Here is a 17730-nt window from a genome sequence, read left to right on the forward strand (position 1 = left end):
CCCAAGGTTTACAGTGATCGTGCTGCATTCAATTCACAAGGGAAAGACAACAGATACATATTTCCAACCATCTGAAATCGTACAACGGAATGTATAAAAACTTTACATTCACAATGAATGATTTTCATCGCATGTCAGCTGTAAAAACATGAACTCAGGTGTATCACTCGTGTGTTAAGCATATAAAAGCTGATCAGGAGCAACCAAACGCTACAGAAAACTTGCCTTTAACGGTGAAGGCAGTCTCACGGTTTTTCCCATGTGACGTGAATGCAGCATCAATACAAATGAGTTGCAGCGACATCCAGAGGCCGTTCGGCCACATTTACCATTATTCATGACTGCCAACAATCCCAACCCAAATCGCTACGTGTCTCCCGGTGTTATGTGAAATCTGTTTCCTACGTCCCACTTCCCGTCCCCCCCTACAAACGTCGTTGTCCCGGTAGCGGCGAGTCTCCAGCGAGAGCAACAACTGTTCCTGTCCGCAGACATGGGGGACATCATACTGCCACGGCGCATGTTCCTCTGGTGCATGGCGGTCATCTACATGTGTGCCTTTGTTTCCCTCTACTTACAGATGCCAGGTGAGATTTGACATTTCTCCTGCCTGTCAGAGCGCTTCTAGCTTGTGTTAGCCTGTTAGCATGTAACTTGGCGCTTCGTCTGCCTGTTCGCGTCCGCCTTTTGTTGTGCTGCGAAGTGTCTGGAAGTTTCTGCGGGATGCAGAGATAGAGGAGTTGACCTGTTGCTGCTTGCCAACAGACGTTACTACAGAGAGGGAGATGCAACCACCTGAACAGAGAGTTACTGATCTTTACCCTTCGCACTTATGAGTAACAGCAGCCCAGAAACCTTCAACAGCTAATATTTGACCAGTTGATTGAGCTTCATTTTAGTAAACCTAGCAGAACAGGTTTCCTCTTAGTCAAGTTAAAGTCCAGCTGTTACAATATAGAGACTTCCGGCTGGTGTGCCTATGTTGGGACGGCAGGCAATGATCCTGCTGATAGTAATGCACAAACGCATTACTGAAAACGTGTGCATGGCAAGGTTTTATGTGCATATGCTTTGACTTTTTTTTTTTTATTCATGCTCACAACACTGCATCTCAGCAGTATTTTGCAGGCATAATTCAAAGCACATTGGACACACAGGACAAAGCAAAAACATAAGATCATATATCAGAAACACTGTAAAATCACTGTAAGAAAAGCTATGCCCTACCAAGCCATTAAAACAAAGTCAATATTGACAATGACAACATTGCACATTTCCTTATTTGGCCTATTATTCATTTAGAATTGCACACCAACAGTCGAACAGGTCTGATTGAACAGTCTGACTGCAGTGTGCAGTACAGAAATGTATATATTTTGAATGCTTTCTTTGCATGTGTACCACTTCTAGGTCTGTACGGCAATGATGGGCTGCTGCCTGCACGCTGGCAGCTGCGGTACAGTGGTAAGCCTCTGTGGGAGCAGCTGCTGTCCTCGCCCACCCTGCTGTGGCTGGGACCTCGGCTCGGCCTGGACACGCACACCGCCATGGAACTGCTGTGCCTGGCCGGGGCCGCGCTGAGCCTCGCCGCCACGCTGCTGGAGGCTCTCCGAGACAGCGTTGTGTTTTTCTGCCTCTGGGCGTTCTACCTGTCCTTGTACCAGGTGAGACAGCAGTATTGGATTTGCGCAGTTTTCGGTCACAGTAGCTCCAGTTACTATCGCAGTGTCCCAACTCTCACATGCCCTCTGTGTCTGTTTCAGGTGGGACAGGTTTTCCTCTACTTCCAGTGGTGAGTGCTATGGATAATATGACAGGGCAAGAAGATTGGTAGACCCTCTGAATGATTTTTTTTAATTAACACACTGGTACTATGAAGAGGTTTGGCAGTTATGCCATCCTCAGCCCACTGTTTGTGTCATCATAGCCATGTTTGTCTCTGCTGCTGTGCAACAGTGTTAACAACAAACTAAATGACAGTGCTGGGCCCTCATCCTCTCTCTTTTCTCTTTCTCTCTTCTTGCTTCCCCCCCATTGTTTCTTTTTACGCCTCCTCCGTGATGCCGTACAGGGATAACCTGCTGCTAGAGACCGGGTTCCTCTGTATCCTCATTGCTCCACTGACATTGCTCAGGGGGTCTCGAGGGGTCAGAGAGCACGATCGTGTGACCTTCTGGCTGCTCCGCTGGCTGCTCTTCAGACTCATGTTTGCCTCTGGAGTGGTCAAACTCACATCACGCTGTCCCACTTGGTGGGGCCTTACAGGTGTGTGTTAATGGAGGAAAGAAACATGCTATTTGTTGCACCATCTTTTTCTTTCGTTCCCTTTTTCTTGACACTACTAGAGGAATTGTGACACAGGTTGCTGTCACATGAACCAATTTGTGACCCTTTTAGAATTAAATCAAATGCTTATAAGGAGGGAAGCAAAGTGGTTGCACATGGGATCTATTACATATGAATGCAAGGCATCTTTGTGTTTGTGTGTGTGTGTGTGTGTGTGTGTGTGTGTGTGTGTGTGTGTGTGTGTGTGTGTGTGTGTGTGTGTGTGTAGGGGTGAGTGTCCATGAAGGAAGGACATTAGTGTAATTGAAAATGTAAATTTAACTCACTTTACCTCTCGGCCATTGAAACTGCTGTTGTTAATGCAGTCGGAATTTAACAGTTTTGTACATTGCTTGTTCTTGTTGAGCCTCTGTGATATTTGATTCTTATTACATTTTTCATTTGATGTTGTGGATTCAAACAAAGCATTTATATTGTGTTTTAACAGCTCTGACATATCACTATGAAACCCAGTGTATCCCCACTCCGCTGGCCTGGTTTGCCCAGCAGTTGCCAGTGTGGTGGCAGAAGCTGAGTGTGGTTGGGACCTTCACCATAGAGATCGCCGGGCCCTTCCTCTTCTTCAGCCCACTGCGCAGGCTCCGTCTGGGGGCCTTCTACATACAGGTTAGGTGCTCTCTCGTGATGTCGATCATTTTTATTTTTCTTGGTTAACCAGCTGATCTCTATTTAGGTGAGAATAACAATTGTTTTTTGAAGTCACTGCTAATTTTTGCACTTGACTCTGTATTAATTTGTGTTTCGAAATCCAGGAGTAAACCCTTATCACAGAATGTGAGTTGTGTGTAAAGTTGTGTGCAATTTTGTTAATCCTTAGCTAGCAAGGTGTGCTACTAAGTTGTTTCCTCACACATTTTCTGTGAACTCTACAGTTATCAAGGGGTTGTGTGTAACATGTTGTGCCAATATAAGGCCAATCACTTCCATTCCCCTCACAGTGCTGCCTGGTTATGTGCATCTGGAGCTGTTGGTTTTTATGTGTTTTCCTTCCTGGGGTGTGTAGGTGCTACTTCAACTGCTCATCATCTTGTCTGGAAACTACAACTTCTTCAACCTGCTGACCTTGGCCCTCTGTCTGTCTCTGCTGGATGACCAGCATGTAAACTTCTGGCTACGCAAGGCACAGACAACCAACAACAATGGTATGGTAAACATAAATACTGTATACATATGCAGAATTCCTACACAGGATTTGAATGTCTAGAAAAGTATGGAAAATTAATTGGTAATTAATACTTTATTTGGATAGTCTAGTGTTGATACTCAACTAACCATCTAGTATGCTTCTAATATTGTTTTCGGTAATCCAGTAATTGAGGTTACAAAAAAGTCTGGAATTTTTAAACTGAAAATATGTCTGAACATACGCAGTTGTCCAAACGCACTGAAAGCGTCAATTGATGCTTCTATGGCGCACTGCAGGCATCAGATTTGAAATGCCAACACCACAGAACCAGCAGTATTTTGGGAAAAGCTCGCTATTTATATGTAGGCAGGCACAAGTTTGTATGCTTTACAGATACCCCCCATTAATTTTCTATACACTTCTATTTGAGTAGCCTATAACGTTACGTTACATAAGGCAGGAGGGCAACTGTTGGGTGCGTGCTGTTGCTTTCGTCAGGTGGTTGGCAGTAGTACACTGGTAAAGCCACTGGGGACCAGCCATCTCATTTCATCTTTTATTTTTTCTTCCAGGTGGGTGAAAGTCACATAAAGCACAGCTAATCATAACTCTATACTATGTTAATTGATTGCTGTTGTTAGGTTTATGTAGCAAGTTAAGTTTTATGACCAGTAGATGTCAGTAAACGTTCATGATAGATGATACGGGGTGGGTCTGTTATGCTAACGTAACTACCAAGGGTCTAAGCTTTTATTTTTCTTATTTTTAGTATCTGATATGTGACAATACAACGGTTAAGATCTATAGTAGTATAGCTGTTGGCAGTGGTAACGTTACTTGTTTTCGTTTAGCATTGCAGAATTACAATTGCATTGTTCATAAAGTTTTAAGCTAAGCTAACAGAGCTAACGTCAGCTGTCACCTGTTGCCATAGTAACAGTAAACAGTCAGTAGGCTAAATGAATGAATGAAAACGATAGAACCGATGAGCTTCTCCTCATCCATGCTTTGGCTGCTCCTCAAGTCGGCTGACTGACGTTAGTTTTTTTTTTTTTTTTTTGGTGGCCGTCTAGTTTGATCAAACTCTGATGTCAGTTCCCCGCTACATATCACTTCTTCTTCTTTGGTTTTACTGGCGGACTACGCCACCTACTGTACCGGAGTACTCTCCAAACAGGTACTGTGGCTGCAGAAAAAAACAGCTTTGGTCGCTGGGTCCTGATTTGACGCTCAAAAATCGAAACAAGGTCGGAGTAGGGGCGTCAAGGCAGTGTGACGCGCCTCATATTTTGGTTTAAAGTTATTTAAAGCAATAGATGTACTTCAGAACGCTGCTTCAGTGCGTTTGGGCCTTCAGAGTTTACAGTGCTTGAATTTGTGCCTAAATGCTTTGTTGACTCTGGTTTAGCTAAATTATATCAACACCATCTTCCCCTCTCTGCTCTGATCAGATTCCAGGCTTGTGTCGTGGCTGTGTTACCTGGTGGAGCTCGCAGTCTGGTCTCTTATGGTCTTTGGCATGATCGTATGTTTCGACCTGCAGCTGGACAGGAAGAAGGGAGTGTCCTCCAGGACAGGTATGTATGTGCTTGTTTGTGCGTGAATAGTTGTGTGTGTATTCTGCCGTGTTTTCAGATTTATTTATTTTTGTATTTACCGTCCTGGCAGTGTTCACATACCACCAGTTTAACCAGTTTCTGAAGACTGTCCTTATCCCCTCTATCTGGATGGGGGTCCTCTCTCTCACCTGGGAGTTGGTCACTGCTATGTTCAGGTATGGTACATTTATTATATGGCATCTTGTGGAGTTACCTGGTTACAGAAGATGTGTTTGTGAGCAACAGAGGTACAAATAACATTAAGTGTGTTTTTTCTAGATGTGCTTGTGTCCATGGTTTCCTGAGGAGGTTTTGGGGAACTGTCCAGTGGACCGTGTTTGCTGCTGCCGCTGCCGCCATGTTCACTGTCAGTCTGGTGGGTACTGCCAGAGGCTGGGGTTAAGTTTCACATCATAAAGCCGATAATACATGGGCAACCTTTTGAGGCAATATTGCTTTCAACTCAAATGTGAATTAACAAATGGGACAAAATGTATAACATAATATGTAGATAACATAATAGACTATAAGGCACACAAATAGAATGAGGGGAAAATACTATTGTTCACATTAATTGTCACAAAATTGTCCATCTACCATGCATCACCTCCTCTATGATAAAAACCCTCCGCTGTTGATCATCGTCATTGAGTACAGGTGATGATAAACAGGCAAAACTGTATTGTGGGCAAATTTTAGGCCATCATGGCCAATTCATGACAAATTTTGCCTGCTTTGCTTGCTTGATTTTGGCATTTGAAACAAAGTAACCTTTTAATTTCCAGCCCAGCTTGATTGGTTGCAAACTTTGATAGCAAAGTTTCAGCATCATCCAACCAGGAAGAAGATAATTGTTCAGGTGGCCTACCCACTATCCTAAGCATTTTACAGCAATTGCAGATGCTGCAAGCTTGCACAGTGAGAGCCGTGGTCAACTCCTAACTTTTTCTCAGATGAATTGGCTTCATAATTCTCATCATTGTTGAAATGATGAGTAACATCATTTCATTTTGCTCTGTGACTGATTGTTTATCACTTATAACTAGGCAGGCCTAGTCTTTGTAAAATCCTTTGAGACATGCTTGTGGTGAAGGCCTATATATATAAATGACGTTGACTCGACACTGCAATCTTGCTGTTGGCTGCCTGCATGTGGTGTTAACCATGCCTCATTATTTCAACAGAAATTGTTAACTGGAAAAGAGTTGATATCAGCAAAACATGTAGTTTCATCCATTTCCTCCCCTACAGCTCTCAGAATTTCAGTATTAACATCGTACTCTCTGCCGATGGCTGGCAAAATTTCACCAAAATATTTTCTCGCATGGCCTCACTTTCTATTCCAGGTGCCATTCACCTATGTGGAGTATGACTCTAACGCCAGCCTGTGGCCGGGGGTGCGTCGGGCTTACGAGGTGGTGGACCGCTACCAGCTGGTCAACTCCTACGGCCTTTTCAGGAGGATGACCGGGGTCGGCGGCCGGCCAGAGGTGGTCATCGAAGGAAGCAACGACAGAGTCACGTGGACGGTGAGAGGTTAAGTGATCATGGAACGGAGGTCTAACAGAGGGTCTAAATCTGCCTGTTACATATATTTCCATACAATGTTTGATAGCAGTTGCACCATATGCATTTCCACATGGAACACAACCAAACAAAGAACCAGACAGCACAGATATTGCCAAATTGCAAAACAAGAATAAATAAATTAGTTAACATACATGGGTTGCATTACATACATGTGAATTACATTATATACATTTTTGTATACGTTAGTACCATGTCAAAGGAAAGAAAAAAACAGTGTCTATGACTTATTTGTGAAAACAATGCGCAGGCACCCTTTCTGCAGTAGGCCAACAAGATCACCAGGAAGATAATCAAGGAAGGGTTGCCAAATATTATAAAAGAAGTTGTCATTACCCTTTAATGTAGCATTGAGGTGTTCCATAGGAAAAACCTTAAATGTTTCTCTGTACCACTGTGTGACTGAGGGAGGTGTTCTGTATTCAGTGTCTCCTAATATGACACCCGACAGTCTGTGGTGGTTCCTGATAGTCTCGGCAAGTGGCTCGAGCGCAAGCGCGAATAATAGCGGTGAAAGGGGACAGCCTTGACATCTACCTCTACTCAAGGGGAAAATGTCAGACATCGAGCCATTTACCAGGACCCTCGCAACTGGAGACCTGTATAAAAGTTTAACCCACTCAATAAAACCAGAGCCCAACCCAAACCCATCGAGAATATCAAAAAGATATTCCCACTCCACCCGATCAAATGCTTTTTCAGCATCCAATGAGTCAGCAAGGACCCTTTTCTTTGTACTGTGAGAATTGTATTACGTTAAGGAGCCTTCGAACATTGGAGTAGGAATATCTATTTTTTATAAATCCTGTCTGATCTGATCTAAATAAAATGGGCAACACCTCTTCCAGTCTTCTAGCAAGGAGCTTTGAAAGTAATTTGCAATCAACCCCAAGCAAGCTTATTGGCCTATAAGATGCACAGTAATCAGAAGGCTTATCTTTCTTTAAAATCAGAGAGATGTGGGCCAGATTTAAAGTTGGCGGAAGTGTGCCTCCTTTCAAATGACACGATAAACATGTTGGTTAGAGGTCCTACCACCAACTTAGCCTTCTTTTTATAAAATTCGGGCCCAAACCCATCAGGGCCTGGAGCTTTCCCACTTTGTAGGGATTCAATGGTCTCTGGGACTTCCTGTGCTGTGATTGGTCTACACAAATCATTTCTGCATTCGTCAGATAAAGTGGGAAGATTTATCCCATCAAAAAAACTTTTTCTTAGCACTGAAGTATTTCGACACTCAGATGAGTATAGATCCTGATAGAAGTCCTTCATTATTTTACTAATAATTTTGGTTTCAAAATGTTGTGCACCCATGCTATCTCTGACAGATGGTATTACATGAGGCCCTGCTCGGCCCCTGGCCAATCCAGCAAGGAGACTGCCAGGTTTGATACCAGATTCAAATAATCTGTGCTTGGCAAAAATATTGCTGATTCTGCTTTTTTGAGTTAGCAATTGGTCTAGGGCAGATCAGGCCACTTCTAGTTTTTTTTAACACAGCTGTGGAGGAGGTGGTTTTAAAATCTCTATCCAGGGTTATAATTCGCTGTTCAAGCTCTAGCTGGTTTGCCAATGTACTTTTTCTCTTTGCAGCTGTATAGGAGATTATGGCTCCCCTCAGGAAGGCCTTGCCCGTTTCCCATAGGGTAGAAGCAGAAACATCAGGTGTGTCATTTGTGGAAATAAAAAGTTCCCATTGTTTTTCTAAGTAAGTCATAAATGTAGGATTGCTAAGAAGAGATGGGTTTAAGCGCCAGTGTCTAGATAGGGGGTCATAGTAGGGTGGTAGGAGTTCAATAGCAACTTAAGAATGGTCTGAGAGGGCACATGTGTTAATAGAACAGGCTTTGGTCCTGTCTAGAATTAATCTTGAGACAAAGATATAATCAATTCTTGAGAGAGAGTGATGAGGGCGAGAGAAAAATGTAAAGTCTTTCTCACGTGGATTGATGACTCTCCATGCGTCCAGTAGGCCTAGGTCTGAGCATAGCTCCTTCGTGACTCGAGCCATTTTGGAGGGAGGTAGGGTTTTAGGTGGGCTATGATCCATTTCTGGAGCCAGACCACAATTAAAATCCCCTCCAAGTATTACATAAGGTGGGCAGATTGAAGAGATATCAGCCAATAACTTGGAGTAAAATAAGCTGTCAAAAGTATTTGGGGCGTAAGCACTTCCTATAAGAATGTGTTCCCCATACAGAAACCCACAAACCTTCCTTCTGTATCTTGGATGACTTTATCAAATGTAAACGTAAGATGTTTGTGGATAAGTATTGCTATTGCTCTGCTTTTTGAGTTGAATGAACAATAATAAATTTGGCCAACCCAGTCTCGCTTTCATTTTAAGTGTTCAAGATCAGTGAGGTGGGTCTCTTGTAACAGTGCCACTTGCACCTTATCTTTTTTAAGCATGGAAAGTATTTTACGCCTCTTCACCACGTGATTAATACCTTTGACATTCAGTGTGATGATTTTTGTGTTACTTATGATGTAAAGTACGTTTTAGATAACAACTGAAAATTATCCATTTCAAACAGGGAAACAACCCATTAGAAAAAATCTTGTGCAATCCACTATAATTTGGCGGATGAACTGTGCTGGCAAAAACATGCCCATCTCCTACAGATGGGAGAACAGCGGTGATTTTTAAAATTAAGTCAGTCACTCAGTCAAGGCATGAAGGAGTCCTGCAGTGACACGTTTATGGACACTTGGAGGCTTGGCTCTTATTTCTCAAGTCAATATTATGTGTAATTGGGCTGTACAACTAATTGTATATATACATATATCATGATTTTAGCTTCCACAATTAATAATTGTATAATAGCAGCACAGTAGCAATATTGAAACATTTCATTTCATTTAGAATACCCAGCTGAACAGTCAATATGTTGATAGAAGATGCAAAAAGTGCAAAAACAATGTTGTTTCTCAAGTATTGAGACTATTGTAATCACAATATCTGGCAAAATGGAGTATCATTTTAGCATAATCATGCAGACCTACTGTCTTACTATGCTATAGTAAGTTACTGATGTCAGTGAATTCAATTTGTCATTTTTTCTTCTCCCTCCTTTTAGGAGATCGAGTTTATGTATAAGCCAGGCAACCTCAGTGCGTCTCCTGCTGTGGTGACGCCCCACCAGCCCAGGTTGGACTGGCAGATGTGGTTCGCTGCCCTGGGGCCCCATACACAGGCCCCGTGGTTCACCAGCCTCATGTACAGACTGCTGCAGGGCAAGAGAGACGGTATGTACCTGTGAACAGACAGTCTTTGACTGCAGAGCTAAGGGAACATTCACTCATAGTGTGACAGTTATCCCTGCTGTATCCCCTGTAACTCTTGTATCTCCTTAAAAGAGGGCAGTGAATTTTTGTTTGAAGGGAAAGAATGAACAAGCCAAGTCTCTGAAAGCTTGTCTTTGTGTGTTGTCCAGTGATCGAGCTGATCCAGTCAGATGTATCTCAATATCCGTTCCACCAGCAGCCCCCCGCCTACCTCCGAGCCCACCGCTACAAATACTGGTTCACTGAACCAAAGGCTGACGGGTCAGTCTCTCTCTCTCGCTCTCTCTCTCTCTCTCTGTGTTTCTGTTTCAATGTGACTTTGATTGTATTTTACTCTGCTACATTGTTGTATGCTGTCTGCAACTTTTCTGTTTGTCTTGATACTGCCTTCTCTTCCCTTGGAAAAGGAATTATTTATCTCAGTGGGTTAAATTAAGAAAAGTTTCTCTCTGTCACTCACTCACACCCTCATTTTGCCGCCACACACACACTAGAATATTTACTGTTTGGCTTATCTGTTTGGCAGTTCATACCCTCAGCGTTGGTGGAGGAGGGTCTATGTGGAGGAATTCTATCCCACAGTGCACTTTGGCGATTCCTTCCTGGAGAGCATGCTCACTCAGTACGGACTTAAGGTAAATAAATGACATGGATAGTTAACAGAAATTAGCACTTGCTCTAAAACTGACTTTGATTTTGAACTTTGATCAGCTGAGTCCAGTATTGATTAACAGTGATCTCGCACTGTGTTTCTGTAGGACAAATCACCGCCCCGTCGTGTGTCCAGTGCCACCGTCCACCAGGCTTTGAGGTGGGTGCGTTCCCAGGTGAGGGGTGTTCCTGCCCCCATGCTAATCTGGAGCCTGTTTGCCTGCAGCGCCACCCTCTGTCTGCTCCGGGGTTTGCGAAACAATAACAAACACGCAGAAAGACAAAAGACCTCAGTGGTAGATAAGTCTGCTATGACTGCAAGCGATCATACAGAGACTGAACCTGACAGCTACTCAGATATTACTGGACAGTCAGATGAACAACAGATGGAGGAGGAGGAGGATGGGGGAGACTTTGAAGATGAGGTGGAGGTGGATAAAGGAGAAGAAAAAGACACTGTTGGTGATGAAGAGGATGAGTTTGAAGAGGAGGATGATGAGGAGGAAGAAGAAAGGGGAGAAGAGAATGACAGCCTGAGAAAGAGAAAGTGAATGTTTGACATTTTGAAGGAAATGCAGACAATCCTTCCGGAGAATGCTTCCTGTTATCGTTGCCTGCCTTTATAAATTGTTACCAGAATGACCAAAGAAATCTGTCTGGAGTTCATTTGTATTTTCTAATCAGCCAGTTATGGAAAACAATTTTATTTGCCATCTTTCATCTACACCTTACTTCAGTACATTGTTTCATCAGTTGTCTACATCGTAAACATACAGTTATGTGCTGCCCAGAAATGTAGCAGATCTATCCTAGTAGTTGACAGATTTTGAAACCCTCCTGGTCAGTTCCTTAGAAAGGCTGAGGTGATGTTTAATTAATTTTTCTCTGACCTGAAACTCTGCTCAGACATGCAGAGTTGAGCTTCCTCACTGTTGTGCCTCTATATAGTGATATGGCCATCACATCCTGCCCCGTTCATCATGTTCGAATCCAGTCTGGATTGAATCATGTCAAATGAAAAGACAGAGGAATATGGGATTTAAGACATGGCAGTTATTTTCGGTTATTTGGTCAATCAGCAGAGCATACATGTATTGTTTGTTATTGAATAAGCTTCCGTACTGGTCCTTGTCTTCTGTGTGTGTTGTATGTGTGTTTGCATGTGTATATATGTGTGTTTCCTTTTGCAAATGGGATTTTCTTTTTATCACTGGCCCTTTGCTTTGCATCTGTTGCTGTATGTACAACTCTGCACTTTTACCTTTTTTTCCACAAAATGTGTCTTTTCATTTGTCAGTATTAGAAATGAAACATCACAGAAATCAACATAGTACTTTAAAAATGTTTTTCTAACATTCATAATAAAATACATAAAAATTTCTCTTTTGTTATGAATCATTTTGGTCACTGATTTGAAGTGAGTAATAAAATCCCTGAAAGTTCTCTAACACTTAGAGAACTAAATTTTATACTCAGATAAGAGAATATTGCACATTGCTAGCACATATTAATGATTGATTCTGGTTAGGATTAATATTTATGCATTTATGTTTGAAATTTGCAAAAAAAATATTCTGTTAAAAAGTATACAACACATCAGAATAGTTATGCTAGATATGTGATCATTTTCTCTATCAGGTGTGATACTATAATTTGCCAAAGTTCAGTCTTGCCGTTGCGCTCTGTGTGCGTCACCACTTCAGTGTTCCAGGACAGTACTTGTCGATGAGAGACTGGTAGTAAGGCTTCAGCGTTTCAACATCAGGCATGTCTGTGGTCTTGGTGTACAGGTCAAATTTACTGTGGACAGGGCGGAGGTACAGGGTCAGGTCAAAGCAGCGAAAAGGATGAATGTGTGTGTGTGTGTGTGTGTGAGAGAGAGAGAGAGAGAAAAAGATAACATACTTGAACTCTCGGACCCACGGCAGCATGCGTAGGTCTTTGTCATTGCACAGATGCATGTAGTCTCCATGGGAGTGCCAGGGGTAGAAGGAATGGAAGCGGATCATGTACAACCCCTAAGAGAGAGAGGAAAACGGTAGATACCAGAAAAATGGAAAGAAAAACAGTATATTTTCTGTTTGGCTCTTATTTGTTTACCTAGCACTTGGTACAGTACATGATCAGTCAGAGACACAGGAATACTTTACAGCTTATATGCCAAGATTTTTCTACTTTAATGCAATGATTTAATTTCATCACTCTCTCAGACATTAAGTCACTCACCTCGTCTGGGATAGAGCAGTTGTTGAACTTCATAACTCTGTAGAGATACTCTGTTGGGAATAATACAGGAGGTGATGGGCATGTAGATGAACAGGCACATATGACTTCAATGACAGTACACATGGTCTTAGTTACTGCGGTTGAAACTAAATCAGTGGCTGTTTGCGTTGTGTGATTTGACTTCCTAATGTATGACTTAAAGGGGAATGCCACCCATTTTAAGAATTCACATTTCAGTCAGACAGTCAAAATTTGTGTTGTCACTGGGATGTAAACAAATCAGGGGCTGCTCCATAGACAATGAATGGGATAGCAACTTTGTCGAGCCATATGAAGCTAAGTTGAGTTATTACAGAAAAACAAAGTTTATATTCTAGCATTGCTAACAGGTATAAACCAGAAGTTAAACCTCATTTGGGTGCAAGGACTCACAAAAAAATCTTATGGGTCAACAAAGTCAGTGCCCCATTCATTGTCTATCCCAGTGACATCACAAATTCAAGGGTTAGTTCTCCAGTTTCTAGCTTTAGGAAATCTGATGCATGTTTACAAGTATTGACTAAACTGTCCTGGGGCACAGAAATACCATATGAGAACTGTTAAAATGGGTGGCATTCCCCTTAAAGTCATTGCGGAGGTAAATAAATTCATGTGTTATAGCGGTGGTTGTGTGTGGCCTAAATGTGATGTGATGACTGTGTGACGAGGCTCTTACCATCATGGCCCCAGGACATGAGGACTCTGTCCAGTCCACAGTTGGGTTCATAGATCCCATATTCAGTACTAAGGAGAGGAAGATTCATTGGACAGAGAGAGAGAGAGAGACAAACGTACAAGGTCGGCTAGTATCGCAATGCTTGTAATGGCATTATGCTAAATGGAAAAAAAAAATGTAAACTGATGAATTCTGATTACAGATACTTAAAATTAGAGAATTACTTATGGGAATACTTTTAAAGTGAAAGCAGAGTTTGTATGCAAAGTAAACCTAAAATAAATTTCCTGATCTCTGAATTTTTTCACTATTTCTTATCTGTACCTTTGTACCTCAAATATGGCAAAGTATCAGAAAGTAACTGAGTTTGGGCAATCCCTTGGATTATGTTAATGATTACAAGTTTGATCAGGCAACTAGTAGCTGACCTAGGCAAACCAGAAACATACAAATCCAACGCTTCAAATAAAGTGAATTCTGATTACACCCCGTCTACCTGTAGACGGGGTTTTTGTCATCTGGGTTTTCGAGGAAGGTGTTGTCTCTGAACACAATGGAGTTCTGAAACTTGCAGCCCACAGGGAAAGTGTCGCCCACCACCGCCCACTGCAGTATACACACACACACACACACACACACACACACACACACACACACACACACACACACACACACACACACCAGTTAACCCAGCCAGGTCTCACAGGCTACACCACCATCAGAATTATCATAGTCTGTCATAATAATAATAACAACAGTAATATTTATATACCACTAATCAAAACTAAACAAAGTGCTTTGCATGAAAAAAAGAGGATATAATAGTGATAGTACAAATAATATTAAAAGTAATGAGAAGAAATGAAAGTTTAGGACACCAAGACACAAAACAATAAAACCAGTATTATGAACCGCATTTTAAAATCCCCATGAAATGAACTCCCATTACTTTTACTTCCTGGAAAACAGCGTATCTTTCATGGTGACCTCATTCTGCACCAGTAGGCGTAAATATAAATTCCAACCAATTAAACCTTCACAGATTTTTAAACAATCCAGCCACTCTGCCGTTCCCATCAAGTAAAACTGCATTTCTCTCCCTGGCTCATATTGCATTGGTTTAGACTTTTGAATGACCCCTCACTGTGTTATGTCCCGTCCCAACATCCTGTTTCAACAGGAAATACATCAAATCAAGGAAGTAAAGATGCCATTTCATGGGTCTTTATGTAAAAGAAAGCCTGAAAAAGTGTGTTTTTAAAAGAGATGTAAAGGAAGAAACTGATGGAGCCTCGCTTATCATAATCCAACCCTATTTATATCATATCATAAATATCATAGCCTATAAGTAGCATTTCCCAAGTGTCTCAGCATCTATCTGTCTCTCACCTGGGGTTCTCCCCAAAGAGCCATCATTTTCCCAATATCATGGATCAGACCCACCAACTGGAACCACTCTGGAGAGGAACAGTGAGCACAAAATATTTACTGGTCATTGTATGTGTGTGTGTGTGTGTGTGATCTGTGTCTCTATATGTGTATCTGTCTCTCTGTCTCTGTGTGTGTGGTACCGTTGTCTGGGTGTTCTTTGCGGATGCCCTCGGCAGTCTGGAATGCATGGAACGAGTTGGGGAAGTCCACATCGGGGTCGGACTCATCCACCAGCTGGTCCAGAGACATGATGGCCTCCATCACCCCCATCTGGCTGTGGCTGCAGTTGGACCAGTCAGCGTGCTGCAGGAGGGACCGCATGATTACGATGGGTATCATGAGCGGCATAACAGGGCAAGGAGGAAATACCTAAACAAGCAAAATCTCTTCCCAGGGGAGAATGCCCCTGGACAATCCCTGAGGAAGCGCTTTTAAATACTGCTTTCTTTTGATAGAAGGATTAGCATTTTCTGCCAATAAGTTGAAAACCAGTTAATGTTGAAATTCTTACCACAAATCTCTTGCTTTTCCCAAATGAGGCCCTTGTGGTTTATGTTTTTGTGTGAGTAATGTGTGAGTAATGACATGAGTCCAGTGAAGAGAAACGAAAGAGAAATTAAATACAAGTAGAAAAACGACGAACCCATCACTCAGAGGATGCATTTCTTGCGCAGACTTAAAGTTTATGGGGTGGAGCAGAACCTAGAACCTAGAAGTAGAACATGCTCCTATTTTTACCAACCTGTATAATCAGAGTATAATCAGGTATGGGATGACAGCTTGGCATGGTCATCTCTCAGTACAGATAAAAACAAAGCGGTCGGTTATCAGACAAGCACAGAAAAATACAGAAAAAGTCTGATTCTTCCCATGTTCTCCACTCTGAGTACCAGCTCCTGCTCTCTGGCAGACGTTACAGAGTCCCTCCCAAAATTAATTTGTGCCTTCCTCAACTAAGATTCTGAATAGTAGTACGAGGCTACAGGGGTTGTGCAATATTACATTAAAAGTTGCCAAAGAGGTTGTGCAATAATTTCTCAGTAATAGGCTATAGGGGTTGTGTTCAGTGCAATAGTTTAGGGATATGTACATCAAATTGTTTGTATGCATGATTGTATGCATGCTGTGTATGGAACTGTTTTTAAGGAACACAACAACACAAAGTCCAAGACAAATTTCCCCACCAGGACAATAAAAGTATATCTTATCTATCTTAAATTACACTATTTACCACTCACATTCTGTTTCATTATACTAAAAGGGCAGCCTCTTTCAATATTAACTACATTCTCCATAACTCCCCCATACTGTAGGCCTGAAAACGGCCCCAAAGTGGGCGACCTCAGCTGCGTTTCCTCCAAGCCACACCTACAAAACACCAAAGTGTCCCTCGGTAACCTTTGGGAGAAGTGAAAGTGTAGTTAAGCAATCAATGCTTAGTCCAGAGTGATCATTCGTTGGCCCTTTGCCTTTCTTGGCTTTCGTTCAAGCGGATTGGATGACCCTTTTGAAATGTTTGCTCAGTCTGAAAGGAGCCCTCGGTCATCCAGAGCGAAACAAGTTCAGAAAATATGAAGGGGAAATGACACATCGTATTTTATATAATATTGGAAGTGAAGAGTTCCAGTAGCTCTGTGAGACTGTGGGTTTGTGGTCAGAAGTTCCTGAATTTATGTGTGTGTGTGTGTGTGTGTGTGTGTGTGTGTGTGTGTGTGTGTGTGTGTGTGTGTTTGCTGTTATTGCTGTTGCTCTCCTGAAACACTCACCTTTTGCTTGACAAAGTCCAGCGTCTGGTTGGTGTGCATCAGCTTGTATGTGTTGAACACACGGTCAATTAGACTGCCACTCTGAAACACACACACACACACACACACACATGCAACACAACGTTACACAAATTACAGAGAGCATCACAGGATCATAAAATGACAAGGCATATTTTAATGTACAGGGACAGGGAAGTAAGAGTTGAGCGCTAACCTCGAAGTTTCTATAGGCTGCTTTATCTTTGCTTTCCTTCTGCTCCAAGTTTGGCCGATGTGCCAGAGACGGGTCTGGACCCTGAGTTTAATGGATAAAAGAAAAAATATAATATAATATAATATACATAAAACATAATAGATTAAAAGTACTCAAGTTTTACATGACCAGTCACTCATATTGTATGTATATGCTTTCAAAAGAAATATACAATTAGCAGAATCAGACCTTTTGCACAAAGTTAAAAAATTTTGCCTCTGTATGTATTGCAGCCATACATACAATGTTTATGGTTGTCATTTTCAGTGGATGAAGTCTTGGCGGTGTGCAGGTCCTCTGTAGCCGATCTCCCCTCTTTCTGCTTGGATATATCCTGCTGGTTTAGAGGCTAATGTTTCAGTCCTGTAGTGTACATCAAGTGTACAGCCACATCCACAGATAGTCACACTTTAACCAAGCATTGACATACGGGGTTCTCTGTGTTGAACCTGACTGTGTTATCGGTGTCTGTGTGTGTGTGTACATGTGCAAGTGGGCGTTTTCTTCCTGAGAAGAGAAGAGAAAGTTTTTAAAGGATCAGCAGGTTTCTGGTTTGAACTGGTGGAGAATGACTCGGGATATACAATGACATTACACCTTAAAAAGATAGAATAATTTGTTGTTTTTCACCATAGAGCATTTTTTTTTTTTTTCACTTAAATCAGGTTTTTTAACATGTATTTTTATTCATGGAAAAAGCAGCACTTTCAAACCCTGCTTCTCAGTATATATATATATATATA

General features: G+C 42.0%; 2 protein-coding genes across 2 annotated transcripts; one reads left to right on the forward strand and one right to left on the reverse strand.

Annotated features, from left to right (window-relative positions):
* The first annotated feature begins 454 nt into the window (after positions 1 to 454).
* lmf2a (lipase maturation factor 2a) lies at positions 455 to 11162 on the forward strand. The gene is made up of 14 exons (XM_071529519.1): positions 455 to 587; positions 1411 to 1664; positions 1764 to 1792; positions 2072 to 2265; positions 2774 to 2952; positions 3350 to 3488; positions 4924 to 5049; positions 5141 to 5246; positions 5350 to 5446; positions 6417 to 6599; positions 9738 to 9906; positions 10095 to 10206; positions 10472 to 10580; positions 10704 to 11162. Exons 1-14 carry the CDS (start codon positions 494 to 496, stop codon positions 11145 to 11147), a joined length of 2235 nt encoding a protein of 744 aa, XP_071385620.1. The 5' UTR covers positions 455 to 493; the 3' UTR covers positions 11148 to 11162.
* A 1094-nt stretch (positions 11163 to 12256) lies between these two features.
* Positions 12257 to 17460, reverse strand: miox (myo-inositol oxygenase). The gene is made up of 10 exons (XM_071529521.1): positions 17231 to 17460; positions 16949 to 17029; positions 16735 to 16815; positions 15109 to 15271; positions 14927 to 14994; positions 14034 to 14143; positions 13538 to 13605; positions 12823 to 12872; positions 12502 to 12614; positions 12257 to 12396 (listed from the first exon to the last, which is right to left on the reverse strand). Exons 1-10 carry the CDS (start codon positions 17246 to 17248, stop codon positions 12288 to 12290), a joined length of 861 nt encoding a protein of 286 aa, XP_071385622.1. The 5' UTR covers positions 17249 to 17460; the 3' UTR covers positions 12257 to 12287.
* Positions 17461 to 17730: the final 270 nt, after the last annotated feature.

Source organism: Centroberyx affinis, unplaced genomic scaffold, assembly GCF_046629955.1.
Source record: "Centroberyx affinis isolate AG114_WGS23_722 - 3 ecotype Tasmania unplaced genomic scaffold, CSIRO-AGI_Caff_v1 ptg001797l_1, whole genome shotgun sequence".
In the NCBI taxonomy this organism is placed as follows: Eukaryota; Metazoa; Chordata; class Actinopteri; order Beryciformes; family Berycidae; genus Centroberyx; species Centroberyx affinis.